Source organism: Budorcas taxicolor, chromosome 5 (assembly GCF_023091745.1).
Source record: "Budorcas taxicolor isolate Tak-1 chromosome 5, Takin1.1, whole genome shotgun sequence".
NCBI classification, from domain to species: Eukaryota; Metazoa; Chordata; class Mammalia; order Artiodactyla; family Bovidae; genus Budorcas; species Budorcas taxicolor.
In genome coordinates, this window is record NC_068914.1 from 100,652,293 (window position 1) to 100,674,866 (window position 22,574).

The window sequence follows — 22,574 nt, forward strand, 5'->3', positions numbered from 1 at the left end:
TCGCTCAGCTGTCCACTTCCCTCTAGCCCTGTCATTTCAGCTCTGACACCAAGGCAAGAGGCTAGGAAGTCTACAAACACCGTCTGGGTAGCCGGTGTGAGTACAGAGGGTACTGGGGGGGCTTAGCCCCCAAGGAAGACGACCAGCCTTCCCCGAACACCACCATCAAGATCACAGGGGCTCCCTCTTTCCTCTGCAGGCTGTGAACTGACTTAGGGAATCCCAAACGTAAGTTGCCTCTTCATCCTCTTTCCATTTCCAGGATTGCTCACCCAAGCTTCCCCAATCCATAGTCTATTCAGCTTCTTCATTTCTCTCCTTGTTTGTGAGTAGTTTGGGTTTTAGGAGTGAATTTATTATGCTACTCCAGGACAAGAGCTAGGATTGGAGGGTGGGGTGGGGGTGGGATCAGGAGAATGGAGCAGTAAGGGAAGGAAAGGCTCATATTACTCTGAAAACTTAAAATAGCTGAAGCCTGAGGCAGGCTGGGAACTAGGCACTGGGCCCCCAGGGCTCACGAGAGAGCAAGAGGAGAACAGCTCTGTGCTCAGCCCATCCCTCCACGCATGTTTGTGGATACACACATTAAACCTTTTGAAAGAGGATCTAGGAAGGTGTGTGTGTCACATTTCTGTGGCCCCAGGTTTCCAGGAGAAACAAAGTATCTGTAGGAAATTCCCTAAACCATGCAGCCTTGGGGCTGTAAACTTGGGTTGTCCCTCAGGGCAGAAGGATGCTTACTGATTTGAGGAGTTGGTTGGGAAGTTCTTTAGTCTGCTGGGCTTTTCTCTGGCCCTCCCTGCTCATAAATCTTGTGAAAGGATCTCTTTTTAACCAAATTTCTCACAAAGCCTCCCCTTCAAGGACCACCCTACTACAAGGGACAGGAATAAGGGAGGGAAGAATGGCAGCTGGGGATGAGATTTCACGGTGGGTCCAACTTCTTGCAGGATGACAGAAAAGGAGGTGCTGGAGTCCTCCTCTTTTCCATCAGAGACTCGGAAAGGTGGGGTGAGTCTGGGCCTCTGACCACCGGGGGTGGGAAGCTGGGGAGCCCCTGCAGCTCTTGAAGAAAAGTGCTTGAATTGATCTCACTTGTATATGTTAAAATCTCACTTACTGTTAAAATGCTCCATAGCACCTGCAGCCCCCACACCCCCTAATCCCGGAGTGTGGCCCTTGTCCCAGGTAGAAAAATGTAGAGATAGCCTCAGCCTTACCTACTCTAGAAGGCAAGACAGTTCTTTCAACACTGGATCTCCCTCCCTCAGCTACAGCGGCTGAAACAGTTATTCAGGAAGGAGTCTACAGGGACAAAGGAGATGGAGCTTCCCCCAGAGCCCCAGGCCAATGGGGAGGCAGTGGGAGCTGGAGGTGGGCCCATCTACTACATCTATGAGGAAGAGGAGGAAGAAGAGGAGGAGGAGGAGGAGCCACCCCCAGAGCCTCCTAAGCTTGTTAATGATAAACCTCACAAATTCAAAGATCATTTCTTCAAGAAGCCCAAGTTCTGTGATGTCTGTGCCCGGATGATTGTGCGTGAGTCACGAAGGGAAGTGGAGAGAGTGCTGTTGAAGGCAGGGGTGGGGGAAAGGGTTTAGGAGAGAAGTATTTGTCTGATCAGACAGGCTGTGGCAAGATCTGGCTCTAGGAAAATACTTAGAGACAGTGTTGGCTCCCAGACAGAAAAGGGACCGGGGAGCTAGAGCAGCAGCAGCCGTTCAAAGGGGGAGGGAAACCAGGAGCCTCACCCAGCATTCTCTCCATCTCCCAAGTCAACAACAAATTTGGGCTTCGCTGTAAGAACTGCAAAACCAACATCCACGAACACTGCCAGTCCTACGTGGAGATGCAGAGATGCTTCGGCAAGATCGTGAGTAGGCTCTGGGGAGCAAGGAAGTAGAAGGCAGGGCACATATGGCCAGCTTCCTCCTTTGCCAGTCCCTCCTCAAGTCATCCCACCCATTTCCCTGCTTTTTCTTCCTCAGCCCGTCTCTCACTCCAAGAAGGGGCACACACTCGTGGGAGAGACAGGGTTCTGGGCCCTGCTTGGTATCGCTAATGTTGTCTCCCATCCACTCCTGCAGCCCCCTGGTTTCCATCGGGCCTATAGCTCTCCACTCTACAGCAACCAGCAGTACGCTTGTGTCAAAGATCTCTGTAAGTGCCCCGTACGGAACCTGAGGGAGTGGGAAAGCCTAGAGGTGCTTTCAGCACTGTCTCCAGATTTGGAAGACAAATTCTGAAACAGAAATATTCTATTTCCCATCGTTTTCACTCAGTCTAGTGTTTCAGCCATCTTGGATACAAAGTCAGTATCCCCGTGTTTTATGGCTGGGGGAGATAAGATTTAGTTCTATATAGTAAGGAAGAGACTGAAACTTTCATCTGCCTGAACTCAAACTCTGTGCTCTTTCTATGCAAAGCCATTTGTAACCATGAACTACACTCTCCTCATCCCCTTATTACAAAATAATGCCAGACTCAGGGCCAGATCAAGAGCTGTGGGCATCCTGGGAAGATTCATAATTTGGCACCCCTTAAAAATGTATTCATTGATAATTTGCTCAACCTTTGTCTGGAGAAGAGGCTGAACTCTCTGTGTGAGGAGCATGGATGGAAAAAATGAACCCACTGCTGGTAGTACCGCAGCTTGCACATGCCACTCAAAGGAATAAAAGCCAACCGTTACACAAAGGACCCACTCTCCTTGAAAAGAGTGATTCCGAGCATTCCCCAGCTCCCAAGCAACTTATTAGTAGAGTTGTCTTTCTAACAACATATAATGCTCGGCCTGGAAGGAGCGCTGGTAAATATTTTTCTCCATCATATTTCCAGTGATGTCTTTAGAGTTCTTTATAAATTGATGATCTAGGTATTCCCAGCTGACACTTTTCTAATTCTAAACACACACACTTGGGTATCTATTACTCAGTCCCATCTCTCCCTTACTTAGGTGGTCTCTCTTTCCTCCAAGCCTTTTTCTGCCTCCCCACTAATAGCTCTTTTCTTCTCCCATTCCAACTAGCTTCTGCCAATCGCAATGACCCTGTGTTTGAAACTCTTCGCACTGGGGTGATCATGGCAAACAAAGAACGGAAGAAGGGACAGGCAGATAAGAAAAATGTGAGCACCCAATCTTCCTACTGAGATCCGTTCCAGAGACCCCAGTGAGTAGGTCCTGTCTCCTCTCTGGAAAGCTGACAAAAGTAGGGATCCTTTTCCCCTAAAACTGCACATAACCCAACAGACAAATTTCTGTGTGCAATTTTAAAGGGCCTCAGTTTAGCATCTCCTTACAGCATGTGTTTACTCTAGGAACTCCCTTCTGAACTTGTCAGATTAACCACCATAATTCAACTAAAGGCTAGGACCTAGGCCTCTGGCATTGCCAGGCAACAGAAGTGATCTGTATGCTTTTGGATTTGGGAAGGAGAACTTGTCATGCCATTCTAGAACCCCATAAGGGCCCATGAAGACAATCTGTTCTGACTCATCTATCCGAAAGATGGGGAAACTGAGACACAAAGCTTGTGGCCAAGAGCACCTTCATCTCCTAGACTGGTAACACAATAGACTTGCATTCAGCTCGGCGAGGGATTTGGTAGCCTGTCCTTACAGCTTTCTGGGCAAGGATGGACTAATGTGGATAATGATCGATCACGGTTAGATGGATTCGTGAAATTAGTTGAATGACAGCACCCAAAGGATCCTGGTCCTTTAGGGAGTTTCCAACTATAGGGAGGTTTCTGATGCTTTTTGACATGTTTTAGTCCTTGGTTCTCACCTACGGACATTTTTCTCACTGCTACAAATGAAGATATAAATGATATGTCCCATGAAGTTTGTAGGAAACCTATGAGGGAAAACTTATACACTGAATAATATATTCAAAAACCTTACAGACTAGCAGAAAGACCAAGAACTAATAATCCAAAATTTTTGTAAGGAAAAAAATACCTAACTGTTCTTGGATCAAAAAAAAAATCAACTGCACAAAAACACAACTAGAGATCTGGCCTCAAAGTAGTTGATATGGACGTTAGGTACAAATTAGGGATTTCTGTGGAGTGAGCCATGACTTCTAAGGCACTATCAATGTGATCTGACTGCTTCCAGAGAGGCTAGCCCACTCAGGTTCTATTGTCTTAAAGGAATTACAAAAATTGTGCTGCCTGTTTTTCTCTTACACACTGTAATATTTTGAAAAGCAGACATTATGTAAAGGACATGGATTTTTGCAAGGTAGTGAGCTTCCTGTCACCTACATTCAAACACAATTTAGGTGGTAACCTAGCAGGATGTTTCAGAGCAAGTCCGTGCAGTAGGCAGGTGGTTGGCTAGATACTTCCTCCAAGGCTCCTTCCAAACCCGAGATCCTATTCTGTAGTTGTCTGGACTGACTTGACAGCCAGGGCAACGTGGGTTTTCGAGACAGCATGTTCCTAATGCTGGTGCCCTCTCCAGTCTCTAGCGGCCATGATGGAAGAGGAGCCAGAGTCTGCCAGATCAGAGGAAGGCAAAGCCCAGAATGGTGAGTAACACCCACCTCCATCCATTGAGATGGAGGAGGGTTGGGGCTCAGTCGTGGCCCCAGAGATGGAGAGCCAAAGGGAGATAAAGAGATAAGAGGCCCTGGAACAGAAAGGTAAGGGACTGAGGGCCACCGTCCAAAAGCCAGAGACAGTTTGTCGGTGTTTCCCATTCTAGGAAACCCTGAAGGGGATAAGAAAGCTGAAAAGAAGACACCTGATGACAAAGTGAGAATCTTTTCTCCCTAAGGGGACCCCGGTCCTCTCCCCAACCCAGGTCTGACAGCACTCACACGTATTCCATGGGTTCCAATCCTTAACCTGCCTTCTTCACCACCTCACCCATACACATAACCAACACATTCCTCTCAGTTCAGGGACACAGAAGAGAGGTGGAATGTAGCATGTCTGGAAAATGTCCCTTGGCCTCCTGCCCCTTGGTGTGGGACAGAGGAGCCCTGAGACTCTTCACCCCCTTTCACCCTTAGCACAAGCAGCCTGGCTTCCAGCAGTCTCATTACTTTGTGGCTCTCTATCGATTCAAAGCCCTGGAGAAGGACGATCTGGATTTCCCGTGAGAGACCTCAGAATTGGGGTTGGGGGTGTACTGGGAGTGGAGAGGGGAGAGCCCAGTTCCCTATGGGAAAGGAGAAGGGGGGACTCAGGGCATGGAGCCTATTTGGGGCTGGACCTGGGCACAGCCAAGGGACCGAATGTGTAACGTCCCTAAATCTCAGTGGCCCCTCCTTCCTGTCCCAGGCCTGGAGAGAAGATCACAGTCATTGATGACTCCAATGAGGAGTGGTGGCGGGTAAGAGAGGATGGCTAAGGCTCAGGTGGCACCTGGGTTGAGTTTAGAGCCTGAGACTGTGAGATTAATTCTTCCTACCATCTCCTCTAGGGGAAAATAGGGGAGAAGGTCGGATTTTTCCCTCCAAACTTCATCATTCGGGTCCGGGCTGGAGAGCGTGTGCACCGCGTAACCAGATCCTTCGTGGGGAACCGCGAGATAGGGCAGATCACTCTCAAGAAGGACCAGGTAGCTCTGGTGCCCCAACTCAAAGCCAGGCCCAGAGGCTCCTCTGCCAACTACTCTCCTTGCAGATCGTAACTCATTCATGGGACTAGATGGGGCCTCCATGGCTCTGGGCTCCCTTGCTCAGCTGTTCCATTTTCTCTTGACTCTTCTCCCTCCTCTAATCCTTCAGATTGTGGTGCAGAAAGGCGATGAAGCCGGCGGGTACGTCAAGGTCTACACCGGCCGCAAGGTGGGGCTGTTCCCCACCGACTTTCTGGAGGAGATTTAGGCGTGCTGACGCCTGCCAGTGGGAGATACCCAAACCCCATTCTGGGCAGGCCCAGTGGAGGTTGGGGAGAAAAGGGGCGAAAGCAACTACATGGCTGGGTTGGGGAGGGCTGGGAAGGCCACCGAAACATGACGGGGCTTCCGGGAAGGGACTGGTTCCCGTCCCCCTCCCCCACCGAGGGCGTCGGATTCTTGGTGCCTGGAGCAGCCTCACTCGCAACCCTCAGGCCCAGCCTTTTTTTCCAAATCTCGGGGCGGGGGTCGGGTAGAAAGAATGCCTCTCTACTAGGGAGACGGGAGGGGTGGGGGGTTGAGACGAACCATCGAATATTGCGAATTTATTAAAGTTTTGACAAAAGTTAAGAAAAGTTTGCTGTTTAACTGGGGGCCGAGGGGAGAGGGAGGAGAAGGCCTCCGAAGGGGTGTAGAATCTTCCCCAGCAGTCTCCCCTCACTACCATCGAGTAACCCGAGACCTACCTGGGCTGAGGCTGGCGCGAGGTGGGGAGATAGACGTGTCCGCTCGGCAAGGCCTCTGTCGTCAATGAAGAACGAGAGTCGGACTGAGGTCACGGTCCCCGCGCTTCTGCCACTGGGAGCAGGATCCAGTAGCAGGGTAGCTCCCCAAGAACTCTGAGCCACTTCCCCGTGGGCAGCCCCTTGCCATTTTCGAGCCTGGCTCAGTTCCGAGCTAGGCCGCCAGAGGGCGATGCAAGATCTCGGTTGAAGTGCGAGGGATGGGATGGGCGGGGGTCGCGGGGAGAGGAGAGAACTGGAGACACCAAGCTCGAGACCCTCGGCCTAGGAGGGGGTGGGGTGCGTGCCGTCTCCATGGCAACACTTACTCAAATCCTCCGGGAACTGAGCTAGCGAGACCGGGGGGCCTAACCCCTCCCGCGCGGCCCCCGCCCCAGCCCTTAGCGACAGGTAGAGAGAGAGGGCGCGGGGTAGACAGCTAACCGGCTCACGCGGAGCCGCCCCTGTGGTGTGCCGTATGCAAATGTTATTTGCATATGTAAATATGCAAATGTATCGGCCCCGGTCACGGTGGCAGGTGGCCGGGAGCCGGAAGGTGTGGGAAAGGGAGCTGAAGGAGACGAGGAGTTTAGGGACCTGGGAGCGGAATAGAGAGAGGCAACCTGGGGTGATCCGCTGGAATGAGGCTGGCTGAGGGTCTTGAGCTTGATGGCGAGTGGGGGAGGGTCACCCTGGCCAGCCAAGAGATCCTCTTCTGCTTGTTGTCTGCCAGGCCTGAGGTTGGCACCGCCTAGCAAGGTTGGCAGCGGGAGCCCGGGCACCATCTGCTGCTGGCAGGGGGGAGGGCAGAGGCTCAGCTGGGCTGGGGAAGAGGAGGGCCCAGGACGGGAGCGCCCCCCTTCCATCCAGAAGGCTGAGGTGCGTTGCGGGTAGGGAAGCACACGAGAAGACTGTCTCAGAACCTGGTTCGGCTTCCTGTTCCCTTTGCCCTTGATTGTCCGGGACGCCTCGGGGCGGCGGCAGGGTCATAATGAAGAGTCAGGCAGCCCCTTTGAACCGCACTTGGGCTGGAACGGGAGCAGATCACATGCCCCCCTCCACCGCCGCACACAAATCAAACCTTTTGCCCCCATCCCTCCTTAGGATCCACCTACCACCAAAGGGTGGAGGGAGCAGGGACGGCTAGGGCCTGGGTCGCAACTCTTCATCAATCGGTCTAAGGGACTCAAAACCAGAGCTCCCCAAGATCCTCGAGAGCACCCCCACACACACAATGCTGAAGCAAAACCAATTTACTGGCTCATTGGGCGGCAGTGCTGGTGTGGGGGTACCGAGAAGCAGAGAGAGCTGCTGTTCTCTTCCCCTACACTCTGGGGGGGGGGGGGGGGCACCCTCCTCCCCCTCCTCCGAGAGCCGGCAGCTGTCCCTAATTAGAGCGGCGGTTTAATTGGATTTATCAGCAGTTAATAGGAAATTAAGCAAAGGGCCCGAGAGAGGGAGGGCGAGAGGAGCGGGAAGTCTGACTGTGCCGAGCTCGAAGGACAGGGTGCTGGGCTATCAGGGGTGGGCACAGAAGGCCCATTTATAGCAATTGAGCCCCTTGGTCACACCCTCCCCGCAGTACTTGCCCCGCCCATTGAGCCCTGGCCCGCGGCAGAGAACAGGTCTCAAGAGATGGAGGCAGGAGGGACAGCGACCCTGTGTGAGCCCCCAGAGCCCCTCACTCCCACTATCAGCCGCCTGGGTGATGGATGATGCTGCCTCAGGCTGCAAAGGTCATAAGTCTGGGCCAAGGAGCTGACTGAATTCAAAACAGACTGAAGGAGGGTTCTGGTTAGGAGGGTCCAAGATCACCCACATCCTACTCCTCCCCAGGGCCCCCTGGCTCTGAGCAAGAAAAGTGCCCCTTGAAGTGAGAAGCTTGGGCAGCACCAGATGCGAGCCTGCCTCCTGGCTGTGCTGAGGATCCTGGCAGTCTCCCTGTGTAGCCTTGACACCCCTCTATGGCTCTCCTGCCTCTCCCCCAGCTTTGGGGCTTGGAGCCAGCAGGGCTGGCTGTAGCCAGAGAGGCCTGAGGCCCACACCACTGGCTCTGGGGGCCAAGAAAGGAAGTTTGTAGGCAGTTAAGCAGCGGCGCAGTGTCCACAGCCCCAGGCATCTCCTGTCATCAGAACCTCATTACATGGCTAGACTAACAAGGCCTTCTTTGGGGATCCCAGTGACCTCTCTGCCACACTTTACCACCGCAGGGCAGAGGCAGCAGCTTCAGCAAGGGTGGGTGTGAAACTCTGAGTGTGTGAGGGGTGCCTCTGTGCCCCTGCTGTGCAATGTATGTGTCTGCCCTGAAGGTGTGAGGTGTGTCTGTCAGAGTCCCAGGTGTTGTGTGTGTGTGTTGATGTGTGTACCCCTGGAACTTGTGCCCCTGGTGTGTGTCTGTGCCACTGTGTGTCTTGTCCCTATTCTGCTCCACCACCCCACTCTCTGAGGTTTTTGGCTGTCTTAGTCCCTGGGTGTCAGATGGGCATATGTGCTTTGATGTGTCTATGTGTCTGTGCATTCTTCACGCCTGCGTGTGCCCCAGGTGTGGGCATTTCCGTGCGCCTCTGCCTGCAGGACCATGTAGTGTGAAAACCAGAAAAAGCCTCTGGTGAGTGTGTTGCTCTGGCGTCTCTGCCTGCAGGTGTGTGTCTCGGTGACAGTGCGTGGGCGTGTGCCTGGGTGTGAGCCGCGCGGCGGCGTGTATTCGAATGACAGTGTGACGCACGCACGCTCGTGTGTGTGTGTGTGTGTGTGTGTGTGTGTGAGCGCGCGCGCGTGTGCGCTCGCCAGGGTGGGTTCCCCGCCCCCGCCCCTATCTCTCCCTATTTCTATTCCTCTCTCCTCTCCGGGCGGGCTTGGCTCCGCCGTCCGCATCATCTCCATCCATTATTGAAGAAACAGCCGCGTCCGCTCCAATCACATCAACAGCCCCCGCTCCCCTCCTTTCCGCTCGCCCCGCGGCCCCTCTGGGTGCTGGGGAGTGGGGGAGCCGCAGCGCGTCGGGGCTGCAGCCGCAGCTCCTCCGAGCTCATGACCCTGTGCCCAGAGCCGGGCTAAGCTCCGGGACGCCGGGGTCCCCAGCGGAAAGCGCTTTGCATAAACAGATGGCGCGGGCGTCTTTGTCTAGATGGTTCGTTCGCTACGAGGCTCCGGGCTCCGCGGCTGTCTGGCTGACGCAACCATGATCATCTCAGAGCCTCGGGACCCGGCGCCCTTAATAGCGGCAGAGGGGGGTTAGGGGCCCCGGGGCTCCCAAGCAGATGCTGGGCACTGTGTCTTCCCTCCCTAGCGCCCCCTCCACGCTCCACTGATGCAGAGGGAAAGCGGAGTCTGCGCCAAGGTGACGGGCGTGTGGAGGTGACCACGAAGGGGACCCTGGGCAGAGCCCCGAGGTGCCTGCGGGCTGTCCCGTTGGACTTCTGCGGACCCCCAGGGGCAGCAAGCCAGAGCATAGGAATAGAACCAGGGAATAGGAGGGAGGAGAAAGACAGTGACAGAGAGGCAGGCATTTATAAAGAGAGACACGGCGAGGTAGATGTAGAGGAAAGGAGAAACAAATGCAGGGAGACGCAGAGAAACAGATGCAGGCGGACGAAGGCAGGTAGAGAGCTGCGGAGGGAGAGACAGAATGGGAAGGCAGAGAGAGACAGTGATAAGGCCTGAAGAAGAGGCAGAGATCCTACTGAGGCAGGTAGGGTCAGAGGGCAGAGAAGAGTCTCGGTGCTGAGACGGAGCCCTGGGCACCTGGGGCCGCCCAGCCCCGCAAAAGGAGCCAGCCTGAACCTGGGATGCCCGCAGCTGGCGAAGTGGGAGCTTCTGAGTTCCCTCTCCTTCCCCCACCTCGGCCCCTCATCACAACGGATGAGTGGAAGTTGCTGGACTCACTGCCCTGGCGGCGGGAGTGACGAGAGCTGCCAGCGGGACCCACACTCCTGGCAGTAACTTCCCTGCTGGGAAGCCGCGAGGCTCAGGGCCGCTGAGGCCCGATAGGGGGCGCCCGAGGCATCGCCCCTAAGAATTTGAGAGCAGCTCCGCCTCCAGGGGGCGCCCGCGCCCATGGCCCCGCGGCCTGCTCGCTCCCGCGAGTCCAGCTGCTTTTGAAGTTCAGCTCCACCAGAGCGCGGATTAGTGTCCTGTGAGGGTTAGCTTCGAGACAGATCCCAGCGGGACCCCCGCCCGCCCCTGGCCACGCCTAATCCGCGGCTAATCCACTGCTGTCTGCTCGGTCAGCAGTGTAGCCTGAGTCCTTCTGGTGGGAAGAAATGAGATCTGGAATTCAAGGAGTTCTGGGTCTCATTTCGGCCCCAGGGACCAAGATCCAGAGACGGGAGGAGCCTTAGAAATAGGGTCACAGACAAGGGGTCAGAGACAAGTACCAGAAGCAGATGAAGGGTCAAGGAGCCCCGGAGAGGCAGAAGCAATAACGTAGTAAGAAACTCGAAAAACAAGGGCGGAGGCTCAAGGCAGGAGGATCACTAGGGGTGCCAGGAAAAAAGCCGTGCGGAGAGCCCGGAATGCGCGAGGCGCGGATCACTGGGACTCAGAGAAAGGGCTCTGCAAGAAAGGTGAGGGCCCAAGAAGCAAAGGGGCGCGGCACCGGAGCCAGAAGTCCCTATCGCTCCAGCTGTGCCACAGGAGTCAGATGTGCAGCCCAGCTGTGCGGCCCCTGGAGCTCGAGCTCCAGGATTGATTTTTAGTCCCAGAGACTGGAAGGCTACGGGGCACAGGTGACAGGACACCCCAGCCCCTGACCCGGCCCAGGAAGTGCAGGTACTCAGGGCCAGGCTCTGAGCTGCTCCAGGCTCCGACGTCCCGTCAGTCCCCCGCCCCCGCCTCCGCCCCGCCCCCCTGCCCCCCCCACCACCACCACCACGTAAGCACCGAGTCTCTGTCTCTTTGTTCTCGCCCTGTCTCTGACACTTTATCTCATTATCCGCCGGAGGGAGGCGGAGAGCTCGGGACCCCGCAGCCTAATTACAGCCGCGCTTGTCAGCGCAGGAGGTGGGGGAGGTATCAGGGGCGGGAGGGGAAAGCAGGAGGCCCTCAGGAAGGGACCCCTACCTCTCTGTAATCTGAAAGGCACAGCAGCGGGTGCACGGCTCGCCCCTGCCTGGGCACCACGAGGCTTTGGAGGGGAGAAGTGGGAGCTCTCTATAGAAATCGGCTGCCAGGACAGCAGTAGGGGAAGGAGGGGATAGGTTAGCGTGAAATGGGGAGAAGTGGTTAAGGCTCAGCTCTTGCAGGGCTCCCTAGGACCCCAGTTCCCCAAAGGCAGGGGCAGAGATAGCATAGCATCCCACCTGATAGCACAGCATGCACCCGAGTTGATCATCCAGTGGGATGCAATCACTCTAGCTTCTGTCTCTATGTTCTCTTCTCTTTCAACATCTCTTTCTTCCACAATTTCCTTCACTCCATTCTGTTTCTCTCCATCATAGTCAGAGGCAGAAGTTGTCTCCTTGGATGGATACCCGAGGTAGGTAGGGGAAGGAAGTCTCTTAACCCCTAGATTTAACCAACTGATTTACTCTATCCTGAGCCAGGCTTGCGGAGAAGGCAATGGCAACCCACTCCAGTGTTCTTGCCTGGAGAATCCCAGGGACGGGGGAGCCTGAGGGGCTGCCGTCTATGGGGTCGCACAGAGTCGGACAGGACTGAAGCGACTTAGCAGCAGCAGCAGAGCCAGGCTTGAGATAATGCCCGGCTCCCCTGGCCTCCACACTCTTTCGGGCTAGCCGCGACACAAGCTGGAGAAGCCACCCAGGACTAGAGCGGCTGGGGTCTGTCTGTCCCCACCCCCTGCCTTCCCACTGTTCTTGGAGGGAGGTGGCCCTGCTAGCTCCTGGGTGGCTCTATAGGGGTGTCAGGGAAACACTACAGAGGCCCTCACTTGTCCCTGACCCCCATCCCTCCACCTCCTCCGCCCGACTTGTGAACACCCTGCAGATGCACTTTACTGCAGGTCTGTCTGCCTGTCCCCTGTTGAGTCCCTCCCCCCATTTCAGGATCGTCCTCAGTCGGGCTCTCAGAGTCTGGGAAGCCTCTCCCTTGGACCAGCCCAAAGCATGATAATGTCTCCTGGGCCAGAGTCGGACCCCTTGGAGTGGAGAGTGGATGGGCAGAAATCCCCCTGCTCGCCAACAATTCTCTTCCTGGCCGATCCTGGAACTGCAATAAGGAGAGAGATGGGGGTTGGGGTGAGTCTGATGAAGTTGCCGGGGCTGGGCCAGGCTGGGCTGGGCTGACCCCTCCCCAGAGAGGGGCGGGACCCCAGGAGGAGCAAGGGCTCGGGGCTGCTGGAGAGGACCAGACACTGGAGAGGCGCTATGGCGGGAACCAGCCTCGGAGCCCGCTTCTACCGGCAGATCAAGAGACATCCCGGGGTAAGTTTGGTCCCAGGAGCCATGATTCTACCTTCTAACTCTCTAGCTGCCCTTGCAGCCCCGAAATCTCCCCGTACCCTGCCTATTGCTAAGTTTCCCCAAAACTCCTAGTATTTCTCTGCAGTGCCCTCAATCCATCCCTGCAACATGTCCCCGTGTCCCTTGAAATCACCTCAAACAGGTTAGCTATAGGTTGAGGGAGACTACGGCAGGAAATGTGGTGGGAGGCTGTAGGTCCTCTCTCCCCAAAGGGAGGGAGCGCCAGACCTGGGATGGGGTGGCGTGGGGGTTGGCCGAGCAGAAAAGCTTGTGAAAGGAGATTGGGAGGGGGCTGTCCCTGAAAGAAAGTTCTTTCTGTCTTCCCGCAGCTCATCCCGATGATCGGCTTCATCGGCCTGGGCATGGGCAGCGCTGCGCTCTACTTGCTGCGACTCGCCTTGCGCAGCCCCGACGTCTGGTAAAGGCCAGGCTTGGGACGCAGGAAGGGGTCCTGGGTGGGGCAAGATGGGACAGGACTCCACAGGACTCTCAGGAATGATGGGAATGATGGTCCTCGCGGGGACTCCCAGGCAGGTGACATCTCGGGACTGGAGCCTGCTCCTTACCTGGGAGGCCCCCGCCTCCCCTCGGGCCCACCCTCACTAGCTGGAGATTCTGCCGGCTTCGGGCTGCGGAACTAGCACCGCTCCCGGCCGTGTTACCATGACGACGCCGCTCTGCCGGGCGCTGGCGGCCTTTGGGTACCTCTATCTCGCTGCCCAAGCGCTGGGGGTGTGGCCGGGTGAGCTGCTAGGGTCGCCTTTGGAACCAGGGGAGCGCAGAGACTCCAAGCCGCGCCAGAGGCGGCAGGAATGGAGGGTCTGCCATTAGGCAGGAGCACCCATGGCGTTGTCTGAATTCGAGTCACATCACTGCAACCTCAGTACCTCGGGATTTCGGGATTTCTGCCTGATTCCCACCGCCCAGCTCTGCGGGGCTAGCCTAGGGTGGCGCCAAAGAAGAGGTGGGAGTCCTTGGGCCAGGTTGTCAAGTCTATCACCTGGCCCCACGCTGACAATGCTGACAGCCTTCTTGCCTCACTTGTCAGCACCCGCTAATGTGCCCCCTCCCCTCAGTCTCTGGGAAATGCACACACCCCCATTCCCCGGGAGGATGGAGGGTGCTGGGGTAGGGGCACAGACCTTATGGGTCCCCTTAGGCTCCAGAGTCCTAGCTCCCAGAGGGGAAACCCTAACCGGCGCCCCACCACCACCACCTCCATCTCCACAGCTGGGACAGAAAGAACAACCCGGAGCCCTGGAACCGCCTCAGCCCCAATGACCAATACAAGGTACCTCCCAGTGGCCTTCGGGTTGCACCGCCATCCGCTCATCTCTTGATCCCAGCTGGGCATCTCCCACCCCAGCAGAGGGAAGAATGGGGCACTCAGTGCAATCCCCCTTTCTCTCCATAGTTCCTTGCAGTTTCCACTGACTACAAGAAACTGAAGAAAGACAGGCCAGACTTCTAAGCCTGGCTGCAGTGCCAGCCTACTCATTTCTTCCACTCTCCACCCTCAACCCCAAGGCGCCACGCTAGCCACCCTGTCCAGTTTCTGCTTACACAGCCGGGTTCCCACGAGGAGGGGAGGCAGCCCCACCCCCCTTCCCTTGCTCCCAGCAGCGGAAGCGCCTCTGACCCTCAGCTTCAGTCCCACGAGGGGGAGGAGCAGTTAAAGGGCAGGGAGTAGCCTAACCCAAAACGCTCATGCCAGACCCTCTGCCCCATTACTCTGGCTTTGGAGGGCGGGGTCCATGCTACATGTTGAGCGTGGCCTACGTGAGAGACAAGACCAAGCAGGGGCCTGAGTGCCAAATGACGTGGCAGGCCCCACGTTACCCCAGGCTACAGGATCCCTGGCGCCAGCCTGGGGGCGGTGCTACTCTGGCTCGCTGCTGGGCTCGACCAGGCTCGTCGCTGACAGTCCAGCCAGCTGGAGGCACCTACACTCAGGAAGGTGCGGCTTGCTTCTCCCTTGTCTGCGCTGCTTCCCCCACTTCCCTCCCGCTTTTGGTACCACTGGACAATCCCCCCCCCCCCACCCTCGCCTCACACCTGGGCCTCCCCAACCCCTCCCCTACTTCCCTCAGTCCCCAGGGATCAAACAGAAGCAGCCTTGGGCAAAATACAATTTCATTTAACAAATTGAATTTGTTGCGCCTGCTAATCACGTCTGGTGTCGCCTCTGATCAGAGGGAGCGGAGGAGGCAGCCTTGGGGGTCCTTGTGGTGGTGGTGAGAGGGAAATGAGGAGCACATTGAAGGAGAGGAATCACCACCTGGCTCAGGGGACCCCCAGGGGGCCCCTCCCCCAGTAACAGAAGCTCAGGGCAGGTTAGTATTTTATTAGATAGAAACAGAAAGGAGGGTGCCTACCCACCCCTTCCTCTCGCTCAGGAGAGGAACTCCCCCCTCCCTAAGAAAGGGCAGGGGTCTATAACACTGACGTAATGGGGGCGGTTAGGGCAGAAAGCTCCAAGCCTCCTCCTTCTCAGTCTTATTACAAGAAGAAACCTCAGCTCCACGTTCTGAGAAGTGGAACTACACATGGCTCTTGCCCTAAGTCGGGGGTACCTTCCCTCCGCCAGCAGAAAGCTGGAAGAGGAGCAGTTACCACCCCCTCCCCAGGTTGTCCAGGAAGGTGAAGAGGGAGACATGTCAGTCCGCACGCAGGCTTCGTTTCTTAGGTGCCTTCAGTGATCATCAAAGCCAGGCATGGGGAAGGCCCTGGCGAACTGCTCCACCCGTTGCCTAAGGTCGGCCAGCTGATGACTTGTTTCTGGGTCTTTGAGCAGGAAAGATTTGAAATCCTGGAGTTTGGCTAGACACAGGTGAGGAAAAAAAAGTGGTCAGAGCTTAGGGGAAGGCAGTGAGATCAGCTGGAGGAGGGGGAGATAGTCAGTGTGAACTGGCTGGGGGGCAGGGGAGGTCTTATCCACTCACTGGTCTTGCTCTTCACTTCCAAGCCAATGTTGACACCTTCATCTATAAAGCCTACAACTTTCCGGAAGTCATCTTCACGGAACCCTCGAGAAGTCAGGGCTGGGGCCCCTGCGAGAGAGGCAGAAGAGGATTAGCACAGCCCCAGTCCATCTGGCAGTCATCGCCCCCCTACCAGAACACAGGTCTTACCCAGCCGCAGGCCCCCAGGTGTGATGGCACTTCGATCTCCAGGACAGGTGTTCTTGTTGGCCGTGATGGATACAAGTTCCAACACCCGTTCTGCTCGAGCTCCGTCCAGGCCCTTTGGCCGCAGGTCCACCAGCACTAGGTGGTTGTCAGTGCCACCTGAGGTGGGGAGGGTGAGCAGGGAGTGGTGAGTCCTGGGCCTCCGAGGCTACCGGGGCTTGCACCGCCCCCTCCCCACCCCCTAGCTCACCAGACACTAGGGAGTAGCCTCGCTCCAGCAGGGCATCAGCCATGGCCTGAGCGTTCTTCAGAATCTGCAGGGAGTACTCCCGGAACACGGGGGTGCAGGCCTGGAGAAGAGGCGGCAGCACTGTCGCCTTAAGCCCGGCCCCTCCTGCCCCACCACCCCCAGCATACTTGGGACCCCATCCCCACGCCCTCCCAGCCTGACACCTCCCTTCCATCTGCTCCAATTTCAGCTAGCAAGGTGCAGGGTCTGAGCCTCCGGGCCCTGCCCCCACCCACCCCACAAGAGTAGGCTCCCCAACCTGCTTTAGGGCCACAGCCACTGCAGCAATGGCATGGTTGTGGGGGCCCCCCTGCAGGGACGGGAACACAGCAAAGTTGATTCGGTCCTCAAATGTGTAAGGGATCTCTCGGCCAGTTTTGGGGTCCACAGCCTGCACCCCCTTCCGGTAGAAGATGAGTCCTGACCTGTGTGGGAGGTAAGGCGGTCAGAATCTACTGACAAGAAAGAGCATGGGGGTGGGGAGAGCAGAGGAGACTGGCTGGCCTGGCCGCCACTGGCTCTCAGAGTCCAGCCCAGTGGTGTTCAGTGTGCCGGACTCCAGGGCTTGAGGGGAGCAAACCTCACCTCCACACCCAAACCCCCTGCCAGGGAACTGCCACCAAGGGCAAGAAAAGAAGAAGTATCCTAGACAGGGCTTCCGGTGGGAACAAACTCACATCCAACCCCAACCATGCCCCGGGGTGGGGCATGAAGACAGGGAGAGGCAAGGAAAGACCTCAGGGAAGCCTGACCTGGCCCCTCGAAGGGTCTTGTGAGTGGTCGTGGTGACGATATCTGCGTACTTGAAGGGTGAGGGGATCACCTTGGCAGCCACCAGGCCACTGATGTGGGCTATGTCTGCCAAGAGGTGTGCCTTGACCTCGTCACACACCTAGGTGGGTACAGAGGAGGACAGAGATAGGCCTCAGCCTGGGGAGGGCCCAGACAGGCCTGCCCAAGGCTTGCCCCTCCTAAGTCTCCTCACCACCCCTTGGGGAGGGCAGAGATTCCAGCCCACCACTAACTTTTCTCATGCAGGCGTAGTCAATGAGGCGAGCATAGGCACTGGTACCAGCTATGATGAGTCGTGGTCTGAAGAGCCGAGCAGTGAGTGCCAGCTGGTCATAGTCAATGAGGCCGGTTTGGGGCTAGACAGACAAAAAGCTAAAGCTCTAAGAGAAAGCAGAGCAGCTCCTCAGAGCTCCCTCCTCACACCCCAGAGCACTCACGTTCAGCTTATAAGGCATAGACTCGAAGAAGATGGATGTAGCTGAGACCCGCTTGACATCAGTCATGTAGCCATGGGTGAGACTGGGAGGAGAGGAGAGGAGAGGAAGGAGGCAGGTTCAGAATATAGGAACTCTCCAACTCAGCCACTGGCTTTCTGCCCCGCTCCAAAGGCCGGGGTCTCTGGAACACTGCTCCTAGCAAGTTCTACCCCTGTGGCTCTGAGCAACACTTATGGGGTCTTATCTTCCTCAACCACTCCTGGACTGGGAGATCTCTGTTCCATCTGCATGGAACACGGTAGGTGTTCAATAAATTACTGTTCTCCCATGCCCATACTGCCTACAGCCCACCCGCCACCCCACCCACACTCACTGGCCCCCATCGGGCAAGTCCAGCCCCATGATTCGGTCGTGAGGCTGCAGAAGGGCTGTGTAGGCAGCCAGATTGGCTGGGGATCCGGAGTAGGGTTGGACATTGACTCCCCACTGAGCAGGATCCAGGTCAAAGGCCTCCAAGGCCCGGCGCTGACACAGCAGCTCTATCTCATCCACTACCTCTGCTCCTCCGTAGTATCTGCAAAGGGAGGGGCGCAGATCAGGGCACAGAGAAAGGGTGCCCCCATCCCCTGGACCAGCAGCAAAGGACGGAGAAGACCATCCTCTAGGCACACTGGCAGGGTGCAGGCGGGTGTCCCCCACTGGGAGCACGATCCCTGAGGTTGTCCTCCAGCCTCGCGGTGCCTAGCCCTCACCTCTTGCCAGGATAACCCTCGGAGTACTTGTTGTTCAGACAGGACCCCAGGGCCTCCAGCGCAGCTCGGCTGCAGAAGTTCTGGGGTGGGGGAGGGGCAGTGTCAGAAGGTACTGAACCCTCTTCCCTGGACCCCACAGCCCCCTCCTGCCAGAGCCCCAGGCTGCAGGGAGGAGCCGAGTTCTATAGAAAGCTCTGTTCATTGAGGATTCCTTGCCAGGTCAGGGACAGGGCCAGAGCATCCTCCTCAGAAACCCAACTGCTAGGACTTCCCTGGTGGTCCAGGGGCTAGGACTCTGGGCTCTCAATGCAGGGGCCAAGGTTCAATCCCTGGTTGAGGAACTGCATCCCATGTGCCGCAGGGAAGATCCTGCATGCTGCAACTAAGACCCGGCACAGCCAAATAAATAAATATTAAAAAATAAAGAAACCCAGCTGCTGTGATAGGTGTCTCCACCAAGGCCTCCTGTCCACTCAGCCTGTGCTTCCAGGCTTGCTTCTGTTTCCTCCTCGGATGGAAGAGGGACCAGACTAAACTACAGGAGCTCCAGGAGGCTCTGGCGGGCTTCCTAATGCCCCTGCCCATAACCCAGACTGCCCCTGCCTTTGCTTCAGAGATCAGCAGAAGATTCGGAGATGAGGCCCAGCAGGAAGGCCCTGAGTTTGAAAGGGAGATCTGGAGAAACAGCAGGAAGATGATCTGTTACTTCCAGCTGTGGCGTAAACCCTGGCCCCTCTCCCCAGGCCCCACCTCTGAAGCAATGAGCTCCAGGCCACGACACTGCCTGTCCTTCTCTCTCCGCAGCAGCTCCCACATCTCAGGGTCACTGTCTGATAGACTCTCCTGGCCTGACCAGCCCTTGCTTGCTTCTCCAGTCTGAGTCGCCTCACTGTGCTGGCACCGTATGGCCATCCCAACCAGCTGACCACATCTCCGCAGAGGCTAGGGAAAGAAAAGCTCGGGTCAAAGAAAAAGTGTCCAGACGAGAAACAGTTAACAGTCCTCAGTTATGCTTATCAGATCCTCAGGCTCCACATCCGCATTCAGTTGTAAAGTCAGTCTGCCAAATCCAGCATTCAGTTGAAAAGTCAGTCCGTCCAGTTCTCGATAACCCCACCTCCATCTTCAAAAACCAGGTCTAGACCCAAGGTTGAGATCAACATCCAGTGGGTGGTTCTGATTTGATCCTTTCAGCTCACCTCAGAATCTCCCTCCACCTCTGCCCTTAAAAAATTCTGCAAAACCTCAGGGCAAAGTTTGTTCTCTAGAAGCCTGTGTCTCTGGAACTCCAGGCAGTCCCACAGAAACACATGGTTTTCCTGAAGAGCCTTAACAAAGTGATACCGTAGTGAGGGGGGGAGGGGGGCGTGGTGGCGACCAAGCTGGCAAAGATTAGGGCAATAAGCTATACAAGTGGTTTCCAGAGCAATGGAGGTGGGAACACAGGCCTTTAGCAGCCTCTGGGGAAGAGGGCCAAAACCTGTATCTTGTCCTTTGTGCTCCCCACTCTTTCCACCTCCTTCCAGCCCAGAGCCGCTGGACCCCTGATGCAAGCAGGGGTGACCAGCTGCATCATTTGCATGGCTCAGATCTGCCAAGAAAGACTCAGCTCGAGGGTCCAGGCCAAGAACCGTGCTGGCTGGCCAGCACAGGGTCCACGGGACATTCAGTATGGTTCTCTTCCCTAATGCCACGTCAAACGGACAGTCACAAGGCCCTGGGGCATCTGATTCCCGGAATGAGAAGGGCCCCTAATCACCCTGCGTGCACCGGGGGTCCCAGGGATCCCCTAGTTGCACATCCGAACTCCCCTCCGCTCTCCCCTCCCCGAGGACCCTGACCACGTGCGTTTAAAAGCCCAGAGAACCCCAAGTTTGTGAATCGTTAGAATAGGACTAACTGGGATAGGTTGAGAACTTACTTTCTACGGGTCACCCACTCTCTGGAGCCCCATCCTTACCCGAGTCGCCCAAATAAAAGAGAAGGACAACATCGCAACAAGAGATTGAAAGTCGCACGAGATCCGGGTACCAACTCCGGCTGGGGAAAGCAAGGGGTCGAAAGGCGACCGATCGGAGGGCGCAGGCGCGAAAAGAGCTACCGGGAAGCCACGGAATTAGGGCGGGACCTACGCATGCGTAAGGTGGGCCCTTTAGGGTCTTTTGGGAATTGTAGTTTTTTCTCTCTTCAGTTTCGTTTTCCAACTGGAGAAGCTCTTGCCTGAAAGGTGAGAGATCCACTGCCGTCCTGTCTCCTCATTGTCCTAAAGCTCTTCAGCGTGTTTTTTTTTTTTTTTTCATCTGTTCAGACAACAGCAATTTACTGGGTATCTACTGAGTGAATGTGTTGTGCTTAGTTGCTCTGTCGTGTCGGACTCTGCGACCCATTGAACTGCAGCCCACCAGGCTCCTCTGTTCATGGGGATTCTCCAGGCAAGCATACTGGAATGGGTTGCCATGCCCTCCTCCAGGGGATCTTCCCAATCCCGGGATCGAACCCAGGTCTCCCACACTGCAGGTAGATTCTTTACCATCTGAGCCACCAGGGAATCCCAAGAACAGGGTAGCCTATCCCTTCTCCAGGGGATCTTCCCGACCCAGGATTCGAACTGGGGTCTCCTGCATTGCAGGCAGATTGTTTACCAGCTGAGCTACCAGGGAAACCAGTATTATTAGGCTCACTGGGAAATACAAAGACTCCTGTACAAGCTGGAAAGCGCCCTGGATTGGAAGGGTGAGAGACCCGAGTTCAAGTCCGCACTCTGGGACTAACTAACGAATTACTGATTTGAGCCTGAGTTTCCCCACTTGCAAATCAATAATAAAATAACATGTGGTGGGGATTTAATGAGACTGTATGTAAATATGCTGTTGGATGGATCACACCCTCACCTCATCCTCACAAACCTGCCTCCTCTGTGGCCATCTCCTCCTTTTCTGGAACATGTAGGAGCTGACTGAGGTGCCCCCTCCTCACTGCACCTGTTGACTTTTGTTACCAATTCAGTCTGGATGCTCCAGCAATCAGTGAGCTCTCTTTGTACCCTGGGGCTATAGGTTCTTGGAGCTGGAAGGGATTTCCTTATAGCCTGACTTCATCTGGACTTGTGCTTTAGGGGAGGGACTCACTGATCCCTCCAGGAGTAGGTTCTCAAACCTAGGTATCAGAATTGGCTGTGTGATATAAATATATGAGTGTTGAGAGTTTCCTCAGAGGTTCTAAGTCTTAAAGAGTGGATCTTAAAGAGTGGGCATTTGCCCACTCACTGACACACAACGAAACTTCTTAGTGATTCTATAAGCAGTGATTTTGAGAACCACTGCCTTACATAGCAATATTACACATTCACTGAATCATTCATTCATTCGGCAAACACATTGCACTCCTTCACCAGGCTAGGCATGCCTTAGCCCTGGAGATATCAGAATAGATCCCTGACTACCAGGACATCAAGAGGTGAACAAGTGCAATTACCAGCAGGAGCATCTCACTCTGCTCCCAGGTGTCCAGACATCCTAAGAATAAGGAAAGGAGGAGGAGGAGAGGATGATGGTGGAGGCAATTTGTGAGTCAGAGGGGGAGGATAATCCATCTCGAAGCATGTTCACTTGCAAAGTCTCTTTTAGTGTCCAGAACTATTTTATTATTGCATCACAAGTGAGGAAACTGAGGCCCAGATGAGCTAATTTGCTAATTCCAGTTATTCCCACTTGGTTCTCATTTCAGACCTTAGAAGTCCACCCTTAGTTAGCTCTAATCTCCTTCCCTCCCACTCTAGCCTCAGGTGCTTTCAGCTTTTTCCAATAATAGGCTTGGTGTCGGGAGTCAGCCCGGTTCCTGTCCCTCTTAGAATCTCTGACCCAGAACCACTTCCAACCTCCCTCTTCCTTTCAGTTCGTTCATCCATCCATCAACCCACCCACCATCCATCCATCACGTATTTATTTCCCCCTTACTGACTTTCCACTCCTCGAGTGAGACTCAAGGTGTCTGGGTGAGACTCACCTCTGACTCAGTTTCCCGGCGCAGCCAGCGGGCAATCCTCCGGAGGACACTGCTGCCTCCCAGTTTTACCTTGACCCAGGACTCAAAGCGAAGCAAGGCTACAGAGGAGGTGTCGTTCTGTGCCTCAGCTTGTCTGTACCTCCTCCCTAGCCTCGTTGTCAGGGGTCCCCCGAGGGGAAGGGGGCTGCTGAGCTTGAGAACTGCTAATGAAGCCGCAGCCAATTAACGCCCGGGCCAGGGTTGGGGGCGGATAAAATTAGCAGCTGCGTCTGCAGGGGTGGGAGGGTGGACAGCTGGCTGAAGGGGCCCTTGTTTGCCTTTGCAGACGGCTAGTGCGAATGGCGTTGCCCAGTCCTCCAAACTCGCAGTCGTCCCTTCCCCCACCCCCTCGTCTCA

General features: G+C 55.7%; 3 protein-coding genes across 3 annotated transcripts; 2 read left to right on the forward strand and 1 right to left on the reverse strand.

Moving 5' to 3' along the window:
- Nucleotides 1-23: 23 nt before the first annotated feature.
- Nucleotides 24-6,129, forward strand: STAC3 (SH3 and cysteine rich domain 3). The gene is made up of 12 exons (XM_052641039.1): nucleotides 24-228; nucleotides 951-1,011; nucleotides 1,272-1,539; nucleotides 1,776-1,873; nucleotides 2,088-2,160; nucleotides 3,029-3,126; nucleotides 4,468-4,534; nucleotides 4,711-4,760; nucleotides 5,021-5,106; nucleotides 5,292-5,343; nucleotides 5,434-5,571; nucleotides 5,741-6,129. The coding sequence occupies exons 2-12, from the start codon at nucleotides 952-954 to the stop codon at nucleotides 5,837-5,839; spliced, it is 1,089 nt and encodes a 362-aa protein (XP_052496999.1). The 5' UTR covers nucleotides 24-228; nucleotide 951; the 3' UTR covers nucleotides 5,840-6,129.
- Nucleotides 6,130-12,678: 6,549 nt separating this feature from the next.
- On the forward strand, nucleotides 12,679-14,839 carry NDUFA4L2 (NDUFA4 mitochondrial complex associated like 2). The gene is made up of 4 exons (XM_052641042.1): nucleotides 12,679-12,736; nucleotides 13,105-13,193; nucleotides 14,006-14,066; nucleotides 14,190-14,839. The coding sequence occupies exons 1-4, from the start codon at nucleotides 12,680-12,682 to the stop codon at nucleotides 14,244-14,246; spliced, it is 264 nt and encodes an 87-aa protein (XP_052497002.1). The 5' UTR covers nucleotide 12,679; the 3' UTR covers nucleotides 14,247-14,839.
- A 60-nt stretch (nucleotides 14,840-14,899) lies between these two features.
- Nucleotides 14,900-20,262, reverse strand: SHMT2 (serine hydroxymethyltransferase 2). The gene is made up of 12 exons (XM_052641036.1): nucleotides 20,134-20,262; nucleotides 18,924-19,115; nucleotides 18,174-18,253; nucleotides 17,795-17,995; nucleotides 17,422-17,503; nucleotides 17,218-17,340; nucleotides 16,945-17,084; nucleotides 16,452-16,617; nucleotides 16,154-16,253; nucleotides 15,907-16,062; nucleotides 15,718-15,825; nucleotides 14,900-15,595 (listed from the first exon to the last, which is right to left on the reverse strand). The coding sequence occupies exons 1-12, from the start codon at nucleotides 20,164-20,166 to the stop codon at nucleotides 15,468-15,470; spliced, it is 1,509 nt and encodes a 502-aa protein (XP_052496996.1). The 5' UTR covers nucleotides 20,167-20,262; the 3' UTR covers nucleotides 14,900-15,467.
- Nucleotides 20,263-22,574: the final 2,312 nt, after the last annotated feature.